Consider the following 20,311-nt stretch of genomic DNA (forward strand, 5'->3'; position numbering starts at 1 on the left):
ATTCCATTGAGTTTTACAGAGTGAGAAGAAAATCAAGCCCGTTGTCTTGAAAAAGACCCATTCCTGGGGTTTCTCTTCTGTATTAGGATTATTAATGTGTGTTTGTGTTTTCATGGCATCTTTATACAGCATCCTGAATAATTCAAGAATTCAAACAAAGGTTAATAATTAATAAATGTGTATCGTGCTGCTTATCTAAGAGCCTGATACCCGCACAACACCCCTGTCAGGTATTGTATTATCCCCCTTGTCTTGTACAGCTAAAGAGATGGTAAGTGATCACAGTGTTGTTGGGGCACAGCTGAGAAGATAACTTGTGAATCCTGATTTAGACAACCACATTATCTCTTGTATCTGGGGTACCAGCATCCAAAACATGAGTGACATTCATCAGGAAGCTGATGTGATAAGGATATCCAATACATGTGTTTATTCATCACGTGTCTTCAACAGCCCTTGCCTGCAGATTGTGTATGGCACGCAGGTGGGAGGCCTACCTGATCCCTCAGCAGACTCCCCAAGGGACTGTTGCATAGCAACACCGTTCATTCTTCCTTGAGGCAAGTTTGCCCTATAACACATAAGGCCTCAATAGCTCTGGGAGTTGTAATTTGCACCTTTGTTTTGCAGCTGTAGTGGGGCTGGCCCACTCCAGACAAATTGTAAAGTGCAGGCAAAAAACTTGAGCCTTTCAAACGCTGCAATAAAGCCGCATTAATTTATCCCACTGCGAAAGCCATAAAACCCTCATTTAATCATGTGTTTATTAGAGCTTTTTTTTTTTAATGTATTGTTTCTGAAGAAATACAGTCTATACAAATTTCTGCCTGCTGAGGAAACAGCATGGCTGTTGTGTTCCAGATAGTTAGCAAAGACTGATAATTGCAAGAAATGGAGCTGCAAACTAATTTTGTCTGGGAAATTCTTGCTGTATGGATTTTTTTCCCACTGTGCTAGTACAAATTCTGTTTGTAGTTGTTATTGTGCTAGCTTTAAATCTCAGAGTTTCGGGTACCATCACCAAAGAAACTGCCACATTCTTGGACTTGTGAGCAAACATAAGATAGCAAAGCATGCGAATGAAGACCCGTGTTCATGGTACAGTGTGTCCCTAGGATATGAAATGGCACGTGGTCATAGTCATGATGAGCCAATGAATCTATTTTTTCCTCCAAGATTATTTTAGTACACATGAGGTCAGTTTTCATGCAACTTAGGATATGTTTACACTGCAACACTATTTTGAAATAACTAGTGCTATTCTGAAATAACTTAGTCCACATCTACACAGCAGGCAGCTATTTCGAAATAGTGTCAAAATACTGTCAAGCTGGAGGACTTCTTACGCCAACTCCTGGAGCCCTGATTGTACAAGGAATAAGGGAAGTGAGAGGAATAGTGCTCTGTTTTGAAATAAGTGCTGTGTAGATGCTCCCTATTTCGAGATAAGCTACACAATCAACATAGCTCAATTTGCATATCTCAATAAGCGTATTTCAAGTTAAGCTCTGCTGTGTAGATGCACCTATAGACAAAAACACTAAAGAATTTGGATTTCACATATGACACATAGTGTATTGAATAGATACTGAAACTATAGAATGGTTCCTTTTCAATTAACCATGTTTGTGGAATGTAAAAGAAGAGGTAGCAAAATGGAGGAGTGTATCCAGCCTAAAGACTGTGTTCAATGTTTCCAAAAGTACAAAGGGTCAGATGTTCAAAAGCATCTGTGAGTTAGATATATGATTCCTACTGAAAGTAGGGTGCCTGACTCCATTGGCAAGAAGTTTAGAAGTTCCTATCCAAAACCCTTAAGGAAGAAACATAAACAGCTAAAACAACTCTTGTGTTTTAACTTGTTTCTTGCGCAAGAAATGCCTGCCGAGCGTCCACACTGCCTTCTTGCGCAAGAGCTTCTGTGTAAGAGGGCTTACACCTGTTAAAAAAGAGCATAGCTCTTGCGCAAGAAGCCCTCTTTTACCACACCATACTGTAAATCTTCTTGCACAAGAGCCGGTGGGCAGTGTGGACACTCTGTGGATTCTTGCGCAAGAATGGCAATACTTGCGCAAGAAACTACGAGTGTAGCCATAGCCCACCTGTTTGAATCCAGAATGTGTATCCAGTCACTCACAGGCTCTTTTGTGTGTTTTAATTCAAGACATCTCATCATTCATGTCACCCTGCCCAATGGCTTAGACTCTGTAGTGAGAGTGAAGAGACTTGGGTTCTAGTCCCAGCTCAGCCCATGACGCATTGTGTGACCCCAGGCTAGTCAAATCTCCTCTCTGAGGTTATGTCTGCACTACCAGGTTGCTCCAGAATAAGTTATTTTGAAATAATAACTCCCGAAAAAAATCTATTTCAAAATAAGCTTATTCCTCTTCACAAGCAGGAGTTATTTCGAAATAACAGGTTCAGTAGTGTGGATGCTTGCCTCATTATTTTGAAATAAAAGGAGTAGAGGTACCCTATGGCTGCATCTGGCCGCTTGAATTTCCGCAAGAACACTGACGATCTCATGTAAGACTGTCAGTGTTCTTGCGGAAATGCTATGCTGCTCCCGTTCGGGCAAAAGCCCTCTGCGCAAATGCTTTTGTGCAAGAGGGCCAGTGTAGACAATGTGGTATTGTTTTGTGCAAAAAAGCCCTGATCGTGAAAATGGCAATTGGGGCTTTCTTGCGCAAAACCGCGTCTAGATTGGCACGGATGCTTTTCTGCAAAAAGTGCTTTTGCGGAAAAGTGTCCGTGCCAATCTAGATGCTCTTTTCCGCAAATGCTTTTAATGGAAAAACTTTTCTGTTAAAAGCATTTGCATATAATCATGCCAGTCTAGATGTAGCCTATGGCTACGTCTACACTGGCCCCTCTTCCGGAAGGGGCATGTAAATTTCAAGAGTCGTCGTAGGGAAATCCGCGGGGGATTTAAATATCCCCCGCGGCATTTAAATAAAAATGTCCGCCGCTTTTTTCCGGCTTTTAAAAAAGCCGGAAAAGAGCGTCTAGACTGGCCCCGATCCTCCGGAAAAAGTGCCCTTTTCCGGAGGCTCTTATTCTTACTTCAAAGTAAGAATAAGAGCCTCCGGAAAAGGGCACTTTTTCCGGAGGATCGGGGCCAGTCTAGACGCTCTTTTCCGGCTTTTTTAAAAGCCGGAAAAAAGCGGCGGACATTTTTATTTAAATGCCGCGGGGGATATTTAAATCCCCCGCGGATTTCCCTACGACGACTGCTGAAATTTACATGCCCCTTCCGGAAAAGGGGCCAGTGTAGACGAGCCCCATGTGTATATCTCCATCCAACCTTTTACTCATTTATTTAGATTATAAGCATTTTGGATTATAAACATTTTGGATTATAAATTTAGATTATAAGCATTTTGGAAACTATCGCATATTCTATAAATCTACAGTGCGTAGGGCCCCAATCTTGACGGGGCCATATAAGTGTTACCATAATAATTATTTTCATCAGAACCTTAATTTCTGATTATCAGTATTACAGTTAGCTATTTTTTTTTTTAAAAAAAAATTGTGGGTGAAATTAAGGTTGTCCTATGTGCTATGTAAGACCTGCAGGAAGGTCTTCACTGTGATAAGTATCTCTGATCAGAATCTCACCCATAATTTGGAAACATAAAGCTAAATTTTACCCTTGTATTCACTCTTTTAGATCTTCTGTGGTTGTCTCCATGGCTGTTCTGTATTATGATCCTTTTAAATAAGCAGGCTGTCATTAGTTTTTATCCCAGTTCTTGCTCAGCCAGGCTAAAGTCTAGGTCTCTTTGTTTTTAAGACTTACATGGTGTGTAAGTGCCAGATGTTTCCCATCTCTTGGCTCTTGGTGAAATAAACAAGAACTGCCAATAACCTTCACCTTTCAACTCTTACACTGCCTATTCCTAAAGTACAAAAAGTGGACGTGTGTTTTCATAGGGATGCTTTGAATAACCTCCCAGGTTTATCCCAAAAGACCAATTCTCTGGACAAAGATAATCACCAGAGAACAAATTGCAGTGTCACTGTAAAATTCACCTTCCATGCTAAGCAAAGGTGGGTGCTTCCAGAGGGGGAAAAAATGGGAGATTACAGTCCAGGTTTTACTAATATTTTAGCCAGGGTATGAGGTCTTACAGAAACTAGATCAGCAGAGGGAAGAAAGAGATCTCGGTTCTTTTCTTCACAGTGGTATAAACCTGCATCAACTCCAGTAAAATCAGTGCAGTTACATCACCGTAAAAAGTGAGCACAGAATCAGCCTCTGACTGTTTATTTAATATATCACTGCTTGTCAGATTTGGCAGGCAGTCATTCTATTTTTTATTCCCTCTCAGTCCAGGCAGGCCCACCAATAAGGTGGATAAAGGGGGTAATTGCCCCGGGGCCCTCGGCCATATTGGCAGCCAGAGCCCTGGGCCCTTTAAATCACCACTGGAGTGCCACACCACATGCTCCATACAGCTCTATGCGCTGTGTTGCATGCTTCAAATGTCTCTGTGGAGCCCAGTTCTGCACTCCTGGTGGCACTAAGTGCTGATGGAGGGGCTGCATGGTTTTCTCCACTGCCCCAGCCTTGCCCCTTCTGCCTGAGGCCCCACTCCTTCTGGAAGTGTGGCGCTGCCACCTCGTTGCCCAGGGGCCTGTGGAGGCTATCAGCTCCCCTGCGGCCAGACATCCAAGCATTAACCCGAGAAATGCTGTTACAACCTTAGCTTGCTATAGAAAATGCTTAATTCTAATAAGTACATTCACTCTGGGCTATCACTGCCTTTTTATGATCCCTTTCAAAGTTTCCAAAAGCATAAGCGGTAGGATTTTCAAAAGCACCTAAGTTAGTTAGGTACACAATTCCTATTGAAAGCTGGGTGCCTGACTCCATTGGGAAGTTTAGAATTCCCCATCTAAAACCCTTAAGGAAGAAACATAAAAAACTTCAGAAACATAAGAAACATAAGCAGCGAAAACTGTTCTTGAGTTTCAATTTGTTTAGCTAACTGCACTTTGTATTCCAACGTGGTGTTCCTTTGGTGCCTAAATAAAGTATTTTTAGAACTTATCTTGCAGCTGAGAGCAAAGATTCCCTCCAAGTCAATTGCTCCTTGCTTTCCAATGAAGAGTGATTGTGTTCAGGTTCAGAAAAAGGCAACAAAAATGATCAGGGGATTGGAACGGGTCCCATATGAAGAGAAATTAAAAAAACCTTGGATTTTTCAGTTTAGAAAAGAGACTAAGGGGGGATATGATAGAGGTATATAAAATCATGACTCGTGTGAAAAAAGTAAATAAGGAGAAGTTGTTTCCTTATTCCCACAATATAAGAAGTAGGGGTCACCAAATAAAATGAATAGGCAGCAGGTTTAAAACACACAAAAGGAAGTTTTTCTTCACTCAATCAACCTGTGGAACTCCTTGCTAGAGGATGTGGTGAAGACCAGGACTTTAACAGGGTTCAAAAAAGAGCTAGATAGATTCATGGAGGTTAGGTCCATTAATTGCTATTAGCCACGATGGGTAGTAATGGTTTCCTTAGCCTCTGTTTCTCTAGACTCTGTTTGTCTGGAAATGGGTGATGGGGAGGGATCAAGTGAGGATTACCTGTTGTGTTCCCTCCCTCTGGGGCATCAGGTATTGGCCACTGTTGGCAGACAGGATACTGGGCTAGATGGACCATTGGTCTGACCCAATATGGCCATTCTTATGTGTTGCCTCGACAGGCTGGGATCAACTGTCTATTAACACAGATTTAGTTCTTCCAGTGAACTAGATCCCAGATCAGAGGGGTAGCTGTGTTAGTCTGAATCTGCAAAATTCATTAGTGATCTTCAGCCCATCCTGGACAATGATCCCTCGCTCTCATAGGCCTTGGGAGGTAGGCCGGTCCTTGCCCACAGACAACCCGCCAACCTGAAGCATATTCTCACCAGCAACTACACACCACACCATAATAACTCGAACTCAGGAACCAATCCTTGCAACAAACCTCGGTGCCAACTCTGCCCACATATATACACCAGCAACACCATCACAGGACCTAACCAGATCAGCCATACTGTCACTGGTACATTCTCCTGCACATCCACCAACGTAATATATGCCATCATGTGCCAACAATGCCCCACTGCTATATACATCGGCCAAACAGGACAGTCCCTACGTAAAAGAATCAATGGACACAAATCTGATATTAGGAATGGCAACATACAAAAACCTGTAGGGGAACACTTCAATCTTCCTGGACACACAATTGCAGATATAAAAGTAGCCATCCTGCAGCAAAAAAACTTCAGGACCAGACTTCAAAGAGAAACTGCTGAGCTACAGTTCATCTTTAAGTTTGACACAATCAACTCTGGATTAAACAAAGACTGTGAATGGCTTGCTAACTACAAAAGCAGCTTCTATTCTCTTGGAATTCACACCTCCAGATCAGCTGCTAGAAGTGGGCCTCATTCTCCTTGATTGGATCCACCTGGTAATCTCCAGCCTGATCCTGGCCTGCATATTTATTCCTGCCTCTGGAAATTTCCACTACATGCATCTGACGAAGTGGGTCTTTGCCCACGAAAGCTTATGCTCCTACACTTCAGTTAGTCTATAAGGTGCCACAGGACTCCTCGTCGCTTTTGTAGATCCCAGATCTCACTCCTCAACTCCGTATGAAAGCATTTGGCAAAGTCATTATGCTGATCCCCGCAGCCATTTCTTTTTCACCTTGATTCACTAGATGAGGAGCAAAGGCTATTGATTAAGATTGCAAATCAGTTTCAATTATCATTGCCCATTCCTCCATTTGCCCTCACCTACCACTTTCCAAAAAAAGACCCTCTTTTGGGAATGAAATTGTCCATGTTTGGTCTTGCCTGAAAGTAAACATTTAAGAAAAAAAAAAGAGGTAAAAATTTTGCCATTTGTCAGATATACACAGCTAAAAAAAAATAAATAAATTTTTCCTCCACTGGAAAGAAACTTGTTGCTTCTCTTTCCCACCAAACTCAAAAACAACTTCTTTAATTAACTTGTAACCGGGCACATACAACAATAAAAGTTCCTTTGGTTTTGAAAGCTTCTGCTAGTTTGGTAAAGATTCCCTGTATTTAGAATAATAGTCTTGGCACTCAAAAGGAGCTTTTCAAGTGCATCCACTTTGAAGAGTGTCCATTTTGGAGTGTGTCCAAGTTTAAAAAAAATCACAGATATTAATGATGTCTAATTAGGTAATTGAGGATCTTATACAAATACAGATTGAACAATTGCTTCCAAGCATGTTCATGAGGCTCTGAAGGTTTCAACAGTGCTATGAAGGGCTTAGCCACTTGTGTGACACGTTCTCTCTGCCTAGCCAGACTTAGAGAATTCAGGCAGAGACAATGGCTGTTAGGGCTGCTTGGATAATTTACATGGAGACTCCCAGCACAGTCTTTCAAATATATATAACTGATATAGCAGGTGAGTGGTAATTAAAATGATCCTCACTGGCTGTGATGGAGCTTAATTAGAATGAATAATCTCAGCTGTGGAGAACTTAAAGCTGAATGCAATGGAGAGGGAGGAGACAAAGAGAGGAACAAGGAGGGGTCCCTCTCTGGGAAAGCTGGCCTGGAAGAAAGCCATAGGGAGGGTGCCCTAAGAAAGGGCTTGCAAGGGGCAAGGAGGCCCTTGAGGCAAACTATTCCAAGGTAAACTGTGTGGGCAATAGTTCTAGGGAAGAAGGAAAAACTCTGCAGGACCCAGGAATAAAGGCAAAGCAGAAAGCTGTAGAGTGACCCAAGAGGGAGGAAGATTTACTAGTCTGAATTGACATTTGGTCCTCTGTAACCCCCTGTCATGGCTCCTTCCCCACTCGGGCATGATAAATGCAGAAGTGGGGGCCAGCAAGTGTACCCCAAAGCCTTATCTACCAGGCTTTGGTATAAAACTTCCCCCCAAGATCTTAAAAACCTAGATCTTGGGAATAAAACTTCCGCTGCCACCACCCAAATGTTGATAAAGAAATCAGGGGGAAGATCATTTGGGAAATCTTACCCCTAAAATAAAAATCAGGCACACAATTAACCACTGCCAGGTTAATAAAAAGAAAAGAAAGAACTTTTATTATTACAACAATATTCCTGTTGCAACCATAATGACTAGATAGGGAGGTAACAAAATATACTCATGGAGAAACTCCATGGGCCTAGAACTTAGTTACAAAGAAAAGCCAAAACATCTTTTAAACAGTGCCAGATCTCAGATCCCATACCCAATCCTTAAAACAATAAAACCTAATGAAACTGCCTAAACTTTACCCTACTTACAGAAAATGAAGAATGGTGTCTTGGAGAGAGAGAGACATGCTTGTCCCTCTCTGTAGTTGCAGAGAACTCTCTCCAAGAGACAAAAGGGAGAAAAAGAGAGAAACCCAAATTCCTTTGTCCCAGTTTGAAAAATCCCACCTACATTCCTATTGGTCACTCCACCTGGCTAGGTGTAGTTAACCCCTTAATCCCCAGGCTGCTGGCTAACCCTCATAATCATGACACCCCCTGGAAAGGGAATGAACTTGGCCAGAAGGGTAGGCCACAGGGCCAGCCCACAACATTTTGGCACCTGAGGTGGGGAGCTCAAATGACGCCCCCATGCCTGCTCGCTTGGGCCAAAACTTGGAAAGGTCTCAATTCTGCCTTCTTCCTGTTCTACTCCTCTCATGGTACTGCAGAGATAATACATATGCACCAGCAGCAGACTCAATTTCTACACTCTGGGTCCTAGTGGCGCTTCCTCCCCCCCACAGTCTGGCACCTGAGGTGGCTGCCTCAGTTTGCCTCATGGTAAGGCCAGCCTTGGCAGGCCACAGAACCTCCAGAGACTTGGGAGAAGAGACAGATAGAGAAAGGCCATTGCAGGGGCCAAGGAAGTGGCCAGCAAGCAATGCCAGAGATGAGGGCCTCTTGTAATATCATATGTTGACACAAGGGCTATGTCTACACTTGCGGCATCTTGCGTGAGAAATATGCAAATGAGGCTAAGCGTGGAATATCGCTGAGCCTCATTTGTATACCTAATGAGCCGCCATTTTAGCAGAAGAGGCTTTTGCACCAGAAGGAGCTGTCTACACTGCCCCTTTTTGCGCAACAAAAACCCTCTTGAGCAATGCCGCTATGCTGATTATTTTCAGGAATAACAGCATTGCGCAAGAGGGTTTTTCTTGTGCAAGAAGGGGTAGTGTAGACAGCTCCTTCTGGCGCAAGAGCATCTTCTGCAAAAATGGTGGCTCATTAGATATGCAGATGAGGCTTGGTGATATTCCATGCTTAGCCTCATTTGCATATTTCTCATGCAGGAAGCCAAGAGTGTAGATATAGTGTACATCTACGCTAGCCCCCTAGATCGATCTAAGGAGGCTAATGAGGGTGACCGAAATTGCAAATCAAGCCCAGGATTTAAATATCCTGCGCTTGATTTGCATGTTCCCGTCCGGTCGCCATTTTAGTAATTGACTAGCCTGAAGTAACTGCTCGCGTCTACATGTGGCAGTGAAACGGGATTCTGATTTAAATCCCTAACTCAAATTAGCTGGTATTCCTCCTGCAATGAGGTTTACCAGCTAATTTGATTTAGGGGCTTTAAATCAGAATCCCGTTTCACTGCCGCGTGTAGACGCGGGCAGTTACTTCGGGCTAGTCAATTTCTAAAATGGCAACCGGACGGGAACATGCAAATCAAGCGTGGGATATTTAAATCCCGGGCTTGATTTGCAATTTTGGTTGCCCTCATTAGCCTCCCTAGATCAATCTAGGGGGCTAGTGTAGACGTACCCATAGCTAAGAGGTGCTCTTGTCGTGAGGGTGTACTTTTACCTGCAGACATGTGAATTTTGCATATTTCAGGGTCTTTCCACAGTGTGTGTTGTTTTGTAAAGTATAAACTCTGAGATAAAATCATTATTTCTGTCTTACTGGTCTGTCTGTAGTACCCAGCACACAGTGCCAATAGCTAATGATGTAGGGGGGAAATAGCAACAGAGTTCAACAAAAGAAATTGTTCTATATAAGTTGCTTTTGGGAGCTCCTGGCTACTAAGCATGTTGGAAAATCTGGCTGCTCAGGTTTGCAAAGTTTGACTCTGACCACAATGGCAGATGCAGAAGGCCTCCATTCTACAAGGTACTTAAGCACCATTGAAATAAAGTCACATGTTTATAATTAGGCAGATTCTTACACATTCTGGACTGATGACTATACTCTTTGCTGGGCCTGTGCCAAGGAGCTCAGCACCTTCCTGAGTTGAAGTCTTATTTGGGAGCTGAATTTTAAGTTTCTCTTTTTAAAAAGTCTTGGTCAAATCACAATAGACATTTTCTATCTGGAACATACTATTAAAATGTTAGCTTTAAACAATTTATTTAAAGTCACTCAGTTGCCATTCAGTCTTAATATGCATGTCCTGATAGACTGGTTTGATCATGTAAGTGAATGTTTGATACGCAACTATATGGCTTTGTCTACACTGGTGCGATCTTGTGCCAAAGCGGCCACTCTTGCGCAAAAACTTGCTGCCTGTCTACACTGGCCGTGTGTTCTTGTGCAAGTAAACTGACGTTCTGCTGTATAAAATCAGGGCTTCTTGCGCAAGAACTATGATGCTCCCGCTCAGGAATAAGCCCTCTTGCGCAAGAGCTCTTCCAGAAGAGGCCAGTGTAGACAGGAAACATTAATTTCTTGCACAAGAAAGCCCTCTGGTTAAAATGATCATCAGAGCTTTCTTGTGCAATAGCGTCTACACTGGCATGGATGCTCTTGCGCAAAAGCACATCTCTTGCACAAAAGCACATGCCAGTGTAGATGCTCTCTTACACAACTACTTTAACGCAAGAACTCTTGCGCTAAAGAGTTTTTGTGCAAGATCATGCTAGTGTAGACGTAGCCTATGTGTATAGATGCAGGAGCTATATTAAATGCTCTAGATATAAGAATTCATGTATATACATAGGATCAGATTCTGGCATTATTATTCACCTGGAATAATACCGTATCTTACATGAAGCCCCCAATGAAGTCAAAATGATTTCTTGGGGGTTCAGCACTTTTGGATATCTGGCTATTTGTTCAGGTGCTTCAGTATAGATAGTGGAGCCTGACTGTAGGCTCCCATTTTTTAAAAATCCAGCCATTGTGTTTTGTTCTATGTTTTGATATATTCAGTGCAACAGAAAATGCATTGATGTTCTTAAGATACCACTTTGTGACCAATTCAATAACCAGTGCCAATGATGTCCATTTCACCCTTGTTAATTAAACCATTTTGTGTCAGTGCATGGTCATTAATGAGAGCTGTTGGCCCAGGACGGGGCCAGTTATTCTCAAAAGAACACAACAGACCACAAAATCAGAGGCAATAGACCATATAGTGAAGCCAAGAGCAATTTCACTCACATAAAATGATAATTTAAAGCCTGTACTTGGCATCTCCTCAGTTGACTGAAAGAGGACTATACCCTGCATAATAAAACAAATTCTGATTGTTTTTATTACCAGAAGGCAGTAAACTGTTGAGTTACAGATGTTACCTCAGTTAGGCATAAAGTTTTGTAACCCTTCTGCCAGGCCGAGTAAATAGCAGCAGCAAGGGCCGGGTTCAGTGTCTAGGGGTCTCCTCCCAACGAGGTAATACAACACCGGCTCGAGCCCCCACCCAGTGACCTGGGAAATCTTACATACACCTCTGGGTGCCTCAAAAGAGGCAATTCTTCCCCTCTCGCAAGCACAGAGCCTCAGTAGAGTAGCAAACCTTTAATAACATGAGGTAACCCAATGAGCAACGGCCCTCCCCCCAGCCACACATCTCCCCAACGTCCCAAAAGTCCAACACCCCAAGAGTCTCAGCCCTGGGTCAGTGCCATCCCAGGGTTCAAAAGTCCACCCGGCAGGGTTTCACCATTCCAACCTGGAGGGGTGGGGATCGATGCACCTTACGTGGCCCGGCGGTGGCTCCACCTCTCCCGCCGGGCTCCACCTCTCCGTGCCGCCACCGTCAACGAGAGTCACTCCGCCACACTCCACTTGTCGTCAGGTAAGCCGCCTCCACTGTCCGGCTCCGCAAATCCACCAACCGCCTCAGTCCACGCTCCCGGCTGCCAGCTGGTTGCTCCTGCCGCTGCTCCACCAGCTGCCGCTCCTACCAGCCACAGGCCACCGCCAGCTGCATCTACTGTCCACCTGTGCTTGCTGGTTGCCCCTTGCAAACTGCTTTGCTAGCAGCACAGCGCCAGGCTCCCCTCAGCAACAGTGATTTCAGCTCTTGCCAGGCTCCCCTCAGCAACAGTGATTTCAGCTCTTGTCCACAGCTCAGCAACAGTGATTTCAGCTCTCGTCCACAGCACACAGTGATTTCAGCTCATAACAGAGGAGCCTTAGCACTGGCCCACAGCAAAGTTAGCGCCACAGCTCAAAACTAGACTCCTAATGGAATCTAAATTAACTCTGATATTCCACAGTGGAGAGAGGAGGGAGTGCAATCAGTGTTGTTTAGGCCCTCAGACAGGGCCCCACCACCAGGTACCAAGACCTGTCCCCAACCTCTCTCAATTTGACTGGGTTTGGAACCCATGCCCCTTGTCTAGAGAGTGCTACTTAGTTTATGGCGAATCCCTCTGTCATAAACAGTTCCACCATTCCATTGTCCTTGATTCACATAATCAGGGTAACAACACTTTTATCCCCTCTGCCTCAATAACAGAGAGACTGGGGCTCCCACAGTGGCCAAAGTGACGATTTGGGCTGCTGTGGCACATACTAGACAGGGTGGGTGTGTCTATGCAAATTGGGCTCAGCCCCTGAAGTCTCTTTGCACCACTTGCCACAGTTCGCCACTAGATGTCAGAATAGAGTTTACCCTGACCCTGCTTACATCCTCCCCCCAGCCAAGAATTTGTCGTCCCGACAAATCACACCACCTACTATACCCACTCACTGGTTCCCCCCAAAGGGCCTCAGGAAGCCCACTTTAGCTTGTACAAGCCTGTGTGCTAAATGTATGGGCTCCTCACTAATCACTCCAGGTGCATCATAAGTTAACCGTTTTACTGGTCTTATTACCCTGTCTCGTCTATTGAGAATCTCTGTTCCCATGGTGGGGGAAACACCCTCTTGAGTGATAGATGGTGAGGTTACCTCTGCTGGCCCCTCGGCTACTGGCATAGGCCCCTGCGTTTCTAGTTCTAACAGTGCAGGGTCCAGGGTGCCCTGGACATCCTCCCCTTGTATGTCTCCACTTTCCAATAACCTGTGTGTGTCCTCACATGGGGGTCCCACCAGTGGCACAGGGGTGTCAGAAATGGGCATAAATACTTCTGCCATGGGGTTTAGGGTGGCAGAGGTGGGGCTCTCTTTTGGTTCAGCTGATCGATCCTGAGATCTTGTCCCCCTTTCCGGATACACCACGGTTGCGTCCTCCTCCTCAGACTCACTCTCGGGTGCGATGCATAGGGGTAGGTTAGCTGCAGGGGGCTGGCTGTCCATGATGGAGGGTGGCTTTGGCCTAGCACCCTTGTTCTGCTCGGTTGCCCTGTCATGGCCCATCTCACAAGGGGTGCTTACCAATTCCCCCACAGGAAGCAAAAGGTTTCTGTGTACTGTCTTTGTCTGCCCTGGACCCTCTTCAGGTTTGATCTTGTAGACTGGCAGGTCTCCCAGCTGTTCTATCACCAAGTATGGAATCGCCTTCCATCGGTCAGCTATCTTGTGTTTGCCAGCAATACCCAAATTTCGCAGCAAGACTCTGTCCCCAGGCTGGAGTTCTTGCGAACGTACCCTGGCATCGTAGCGATGTTTGTTGCGGTCTGCATTCTTCCGAGCCGCAGCTGTAGCTAAGCGATAAGCATCCTGCAGCTTTTCTCTTAGTTGGGATGCGTATTGCTGATGAGTTTCATAACCATCTCCATCCTCTAATACACCAAAGCACAGGTCTATGGGTAATCTTGGTTCTCGCCCAAACATCAAAAAATATGGTGTGGCTTCCGTAGCATCATTCCTCGTGGCATTGTAGGCATGCACCAGGAATGCGACATGTTGGCTCCAAGTTGCCTTCTGCTCTGGTCGCAAAGTCCCCAACATATCTAACAGGGTTCGGTTGAACCTTTCTGGCTGGGGATCCCCTTGTGGGTGATAGGGCGTTGTCCTAGACTTTTTAATCCCCGCTATCCTCAGTACCTCTTTTAGAAGGCGACTCTCAAAGTCCCGCCCCTGATCTGAGTGTATCCGGGCTGGGAATCCATAAACTGAGAAATATTTTTCCCATAGTACTCGAGCAACAGTGGTGGCCCTCTGATCACGTGTGGGGTATGCCTGTGCATACCGCGTAAAATGGTCGGTCACTACTAGGATGTTCCCAATGTTCCTTCTGTCTACTTCTAGAGACAAGAAATCAATGCACACCAGTTCCAAGGGCTTGTTGCTGGTGATATTCTTGAGGTATGCGGCCCTCGTGGGCAGTGTTTTCCTTTGAACACATCGAGCGCAAGTCTCACATTTCCTGCGAACATCTGCAGCCATCCGGGGCCAATAGAACCTACTACGAACAAGTTCCAGGGTCCTTTCCATCCCTAAATGTCCAAAGTCATCATGAAGGGCCCTCATGGCCAGGGCTCTGTACTCTTTGGGTAGCACTAGTTGTGTCCGTTGCTTTTGTAAAGGGTCGGTGGTCATTCGGTGCAGCACTCCCCGAATCAGTTTTAGTTTGGTCCACTCTCTCAATAGTAGTTTACCCTCCGAGTTAGGTGGGACAACCGCAGCGGGGCTTCGTCCATCCCTTTTGGCAAGTAGCGTATCACAAATGTCTGCATCTTGCAGCTGGGCTTCTTGCCAATCAGCTGCACTGAGCATGGGCAAGTGAGATTGGTTCAGGGCAATATAGTTCACTACCGCAGAGGACACGCATTCAGGGGGCAGGCCCAAAGCTTCTGCAGCACACCCATGGAGGCTCTCAGGGGCCTCCGGTTCTCGGCGACTCACACTGCAGATAGCTCTCACCCCATCCGGGGGTATCACGGCAACTTCGGGTGCCTGGGGACGCCGGGACAATGCATCCGCATCTACATTGCTTCTCCCTGATCGGTATTGAATGCTGAACTCATAGCTAGCCAAGGCGGCCACCCATCGCTGCCCAGTAGCATCCAGCTTTGCACTTGTTAACACATAAGTCAGAGGGTTGTTGTCCGTCCATACCTGAAACTGAGCACCATACAAGTAATCTCGAAATTTCTCAGTGATGGCCCACTTCAAGGCCAAGAACTCCAGCTTGTGGATGGGATAGCGAGATTCACTGTCGGACAGTCCTCGGCTGGCAAAGGCTACAGGGTTACGTTTGCCTTCCATTTCCTGGTACAGCACAGCTCCCAGACCCTCCAAACTGGCATCAGTATGTAGTATAAATGGTCTGCTTGGATCAGCAAAGACTAGGACGGGAGCCTGAGTCAGTCGAGTAATGATTTCCCGAAACGCCCTTTCACAACTCTCATCCCACCGTGGCCCAAGTGGCTCGAAAGGGCCATAGTATCTCTGCATAGGAGGCTTGGGAGGCCTCCTCTTATTTTTGGTCTTAGATTTGTTCTTGCTGGACTGGTATCCCCTGGTAAGATCATTCAGCGGTTTTACAATCGTAGCGTAGTTCTTCACAAATCTGCGGTAGTAGCCACTGAATCCAAGAAAGGTCTTGAGTTCTCTGTAGTTACGCGGACGTGGCCAGGTGGTGAGAGCTTCTATTTTATCGGGATCGGTACTCACACCCTCTTGGGACACGATGTGACCCACATACTTCACTGAGGTTTGGCAGAACTGGCATTTGTCAATTGAAAGCTTCAAACCATATGCCTCCAACCTATCAAGCACGTTAAGAAGTCTTTCCTCATGTTCTTCCAAGGTTCTTCCAAACACAATCAAGTCATCCAAGTAAACTAACACTTGAAGTAGATTCATGTCTCCCACTACTTTCTCCATCAGACGCTGAAATGTGGCCGGGGCTCCAGAAATCCCTTGGGGCATGCGTTCGAACTGGTAGAACCCCAATGGACAGATGAAGGCTGTCTTCTCCTTATCCTCTTCTCCCAGAGGGATCTGGTAGTATCCACTCCGAAGATCCAATACTGAGAACCACTGGCTACCCAACAAACAGTCCAAGGCATCTTGTACTCGGGGCATGGTGTATTGATCAACTGTAGTGCGCCTGTTTAGGGTGCGGTAGTCGATACACATCCGAATTTTCCCACTCTTCTTACGAACCACCACAATAGGCGAGGCGTAGGGGCTGTGGGACTCGGTAATGATACCGTTCGCGATGAGCTCTTGAAGATGATGGCGTACGTCTTCCATCTCAGAGAGAGCGATCCTCCTAGACCTCTCCCTGAAGGGTCGGGGATCTTGTAGTCTGATGTGGTGTTCCACCCCCTTGGCACATCCAACGTCCCACTCATGTAGTGAGAATACCTTGGGTCTTGTGCAAAGCTTCTTCCTCAGACGATCCTTCCACTCCTCAGGCAACGGTGAGTCCCCGAAGTCAAACTTTGCAGGATCCAACGCCGGAGCTTCAGCTTCACGCTGGGGTCTCACAATGGTTTCAGGCTCAAAGAGGTCTGCAACCTTCTGCCCTGGTCTTACAAACACTTCACGGCCCGTTTCATTAGCAATCAATATAGTCACCTTTTCCTGGGGTTCAGCAGGCAGGCTTATGACACCACTGAGGACCAGTACTCCTTCAGGGAGCCCTCCCTCGGTCGGCGGCTCTACCACTGCTAATGTTCCCTTACTGCCTCTCAGGCAGGTACTCAGGACAATCACCTCCTTTTCTGTCATTGCAGGCACTGCTAAGGGGACAGGCCCTGCATACCTCAAAGCTCCCACCGGCAAGTCAGGCATCACTTTTCTTGTGTCCTCAATTTTCCTATAGGCTGCGGCACAATAGGTGTGAATCACCAGGGTGTTTAGATATTGGTCCCCTGCCCGCTGTCGGCAGTAATCTGCAAGTACCTTAAAAAGGCTGGAGTTGGTCCCTATTAGCACGGACACATCAGAGGCTCCTTTGGGGTCAGGGCATATTAAAGCAGCAGTGTCCACTTCCTGTCTCACCCCAGCAATCTCTTCTGGGAATTCCAGGTGTACTATGATGTATCCCTGATAGGGGTATTCATCCATGCTGAGGCCACACAGTCCAAGCCCTGTCAGGGGCCATATAGGCAGGTGCTTAAGCATCTTCTGATAGAAAGACTGGAATATGATAGTCACTTGGGATCCCGTGTCAAGCACGGCCCTACATTCTGTCCCTTCAACCCTTACAGTGACTTCTGCCCGAGGTCCTATCAGTCCCGATGGGATTTGGGCTGCATGGTTCTTTCCAGAGGAGCCTCCGCACGCGGCAGGCCTGGGCGGCTCCCTTCCCAGGCCATGGGGCCGTTTCCCGACTGTCCCCAAGTGGTCTTTAGCTTTTGATAAACTAGTGTGGGATTCTCTGCATTGTGACACCTGGCAGCGATGTGCCCACCCTGGCCACACCGGTAGCAGAAGAAGGATTGACCTCTCTCTGGTTGCCTGGATGAGGCGGAGGCTCTAAATGTAGTCTTCCGGACTGTGGTAACAGAGGGTTCCTTGTACGTTGAGATATTGGCTGAATCAACGGTATTCTCTAGTTCGGCCACTTTCTGCGTCAGGGCCTGCAATCGTTGGGTAAGTTCCTCTTGAGGATTCACCATCAGTGCTGTGGGTGTTTGTATGGGTGTTGCGCCAGTCGCCCGGTGTGGCTGCACATCCCAAACCTCACCAGCTGCTTGCCTCTCTTCTTCCTCTCGGACCTCTTTTATCAGCCGAGAGTAACTGGGTGGATTGTCTTGCCGTTCCCTCAATCGAAGGTGAAGAAGGATCGGGTTATGATATTGAATTCCTCTCACAATCTGAGTCAATCTAGTCCGGTCCATTTGCTCTACGTCTACTGCTCCCCTCATGATGGCTCTCTGTAACAATTTCTCCAACCTTTGGACATAGGCAGAAACCTTCTCTCCCTTTTGTTGCTTGGCACTGAGGAACTTGCAATAAACATCCTCTGAGCCCTCGGTTCTCCCGAAGGCATGATCAAGGGCCTCTAGACAGTCCTTCACCTTGACCCCAGGGTTACCGAGCTTCAGGGTGCGAATCACATCTAGTGCTGGTCCCCTGAGGCACTCTACTAGTCGCCTTCTCTTTTCAGCCTCAGGCCCCGTCCATTCCTGCAGCATCTCAGTGGTGTGTTCCAGCCAGGGTTCAAATGCCTCCTCCCCAGGTATTGGGGTGGGACCCCCAGAAAACAACCTCAGTTTGCGATAGGGGCCTGACTCAGGGTGGGGTGGCACAACCTTTTCTAATGCCTGCCCCAAAACCTTCACCCACTCATCAGGTGGCGGAGTAGCCTCCCGGGGTGGGACTCCCAGGTGAAGGCCCAACAGACCTGGCATATCAGCGAAAGATTTTCCCTCGTTCCCCAAAAAGGTCGACATTTTCTTTAGAAACTCTACATCTGAGGGAGGGGCTGGTAAGGGCTGGCTCTCAGTGGTTATCACTGTCCACTCATTACCTCCCACTGCTATCCTGCCTGGGACCTGTAGAGGGTCCACAGCTGAGGACAGCTCACATAGTACAGCAAAAGCTCCCTGCTCCCTCACAAACATGCGCCCACGCATTTTGCACTTACTCAGGTACTCAGTGGAAGCCCTTAACATAGGTTCTATTGAGCCCTCATCGAATGCCTCCGGCACCCCCGTCACCAGAACACAATTCTTAGGGTTAATGGACATCCCCTTGCACCAGTCCTCCAACAAGTGTAGGGCCATTATACAAACAGTAAATTTCCCGAATCTAACAGCTCAAAACACCAACAGGAATTTTGGGTTTTCCCAATTTAATGGATTGCTCGCAATGTGCTTGCGGGGGTACTGACCCAGATGATCCCGGACGAGCCCCCAAAAATGTAACCCTTCTGCCAGGCCGAGTAAATAGCAGCAGCAAGGGCCGGGTTCAGTGTCTAGGGGTCTCCTCCCAACGAGGTAATACAACACCGGCTCGAGCCCCCACCCAGTGACCTGGGAAATCTTACATACACCTCTGGGTGCCTCAAAAGAGGCAATTCTTCCCCTCTCGCAAGCACAGAGCCTCAGTAGAGTAGCAAACCTTTAATAACATGAGGTAACCCAATGAGCAACGGCCCTCCCCCCAGCCACACATCTCCCCAACGTCCCAAAAGTCCAACACCCCAAGAGTCTCAGCCCTGGGTCAGTGCCATCCCAGGGTTCAAAAGTCCACCCGGCAGGGTTTCACCATTCCAACCTGGAGGGGTGGGGATCGATGCACCTTACGTGGCCCGGCGGTGGCTCCACCTCTCCCGCCGGGCTCCACCTCTCCGTGCCGCCACCGTCAACGAGAGTCACTCCGCCACACTCCACTTGTCGTCAGGTAAGCCGCCTCCACTGTCCGGCTCCGCAAATCCACCAACCGCCTCAGTCCACGCTCCCGGCTGCCAGCTGGTTGCTCCTGCCGCTGCTCCACCAGCTGCCGCTCCTACCAGCCACAGGCCACCGCCAGCTGCATCTACTGTCCACCTGTGCTTGCTGGTTGCCCCTTGCAAACTGCTTTGCTAGCAGCACAGCGCCAGGCTCCCCTCAGCAACAGTGATTTCAGCTCTTGCCAGGCTCCCCTCAGCAACAGTGATTTCAGCTCTTGCCAGGCTCCCCTCAGCAACAGTGATTTCAGCTCTTGTCCACAGCTCAGCAACAGTGATTTCAGCTCTCGTCCACAGCACACAGTGATTTCAGCTCATAACAGAGGAGCCTTAGCACTGGCCCACAGCAAAGTTAGCGCCACAGCTCAAAACTAGACTCCTAATGGAATCTAAATTAACTCTGATATTCCACAGTGGAGAGAGGAGGGAGTGCAATCAGTGTTGTTTAGGCCCTCAGACAGGGCCCCACCACCAGGTACCAAGACCTGTCCCCAACCTCTCTCAATTTGACTGGGTTTGGAACCCATGCCCCTTGTCTAGAGAGTGCTACTTAGTTTATGGCGAATCCCTCTGTCATAAACAGTTCCACCATTCCATTGTCCTTGATTCACATAATCAGGGTAACAACACTTTTATCCCCTCTGCCTCAATAACAGAGAGACTGGGGCTCCCACAGTGGCCAAAGTGACGATTTGGGCTGCTGTGGCACATACTAGACAGGGTGGGTGTGTCTATGCAAATTGGGCTCAGCCCCTGAAGTCTCTTTGCACCACTTGCCACAGTTCGCCACTAGATGTCAGAATAGAGTTTACCCTGACCC

The 20,311-nt window shown here is 47.0% G+C and overlaps 1 protein-coding gene across 1 annotated transcript; it reads right to left on the reverse strand.

Moving 5' to 3' along the window:
* Positions 1 to 17,326: 17,326 nt before the first annotated feature.
* Positions 17,327 to 18,826, reverse strand: LOC142830549 (paraneoplastic antigen Ma1-like). The gene has a single exon (XM_075936052.1). It carries the CDS (start codon positions 18,824 to 18,826, stop codon positions 17,327 to 17,329), a length of 1,500 nt encoding a protein of 499 aa, XP_075792167.1.
* Positions 18,827 to 20,311: the final 1,485 nt, after the last annotated feature.

This window comes from Pelodiscus sinensis, chromosome 9 (genome assembly GCF_049634645.1).
Source record: "Pelodiscus sinensis isolate JC-2024 chromosome 9, ASM4963464v1, whole genome shotgun sequence".
NCBI lineage: Eukaryota > Metazoa > Chordata > Testudines > Trionychidae > Pelodiscus > Pelodiscus sinensis.

Excerpts from the sequence above, each read along its gene's own strand:
- LOC142830549 (XM_075936052.1), bottom strand. The coding sequence starts at position 18,826 with ATGGCCCTACACTTGTTGGAGGACTGGTGCAAGGGGATGTCCATTAAC.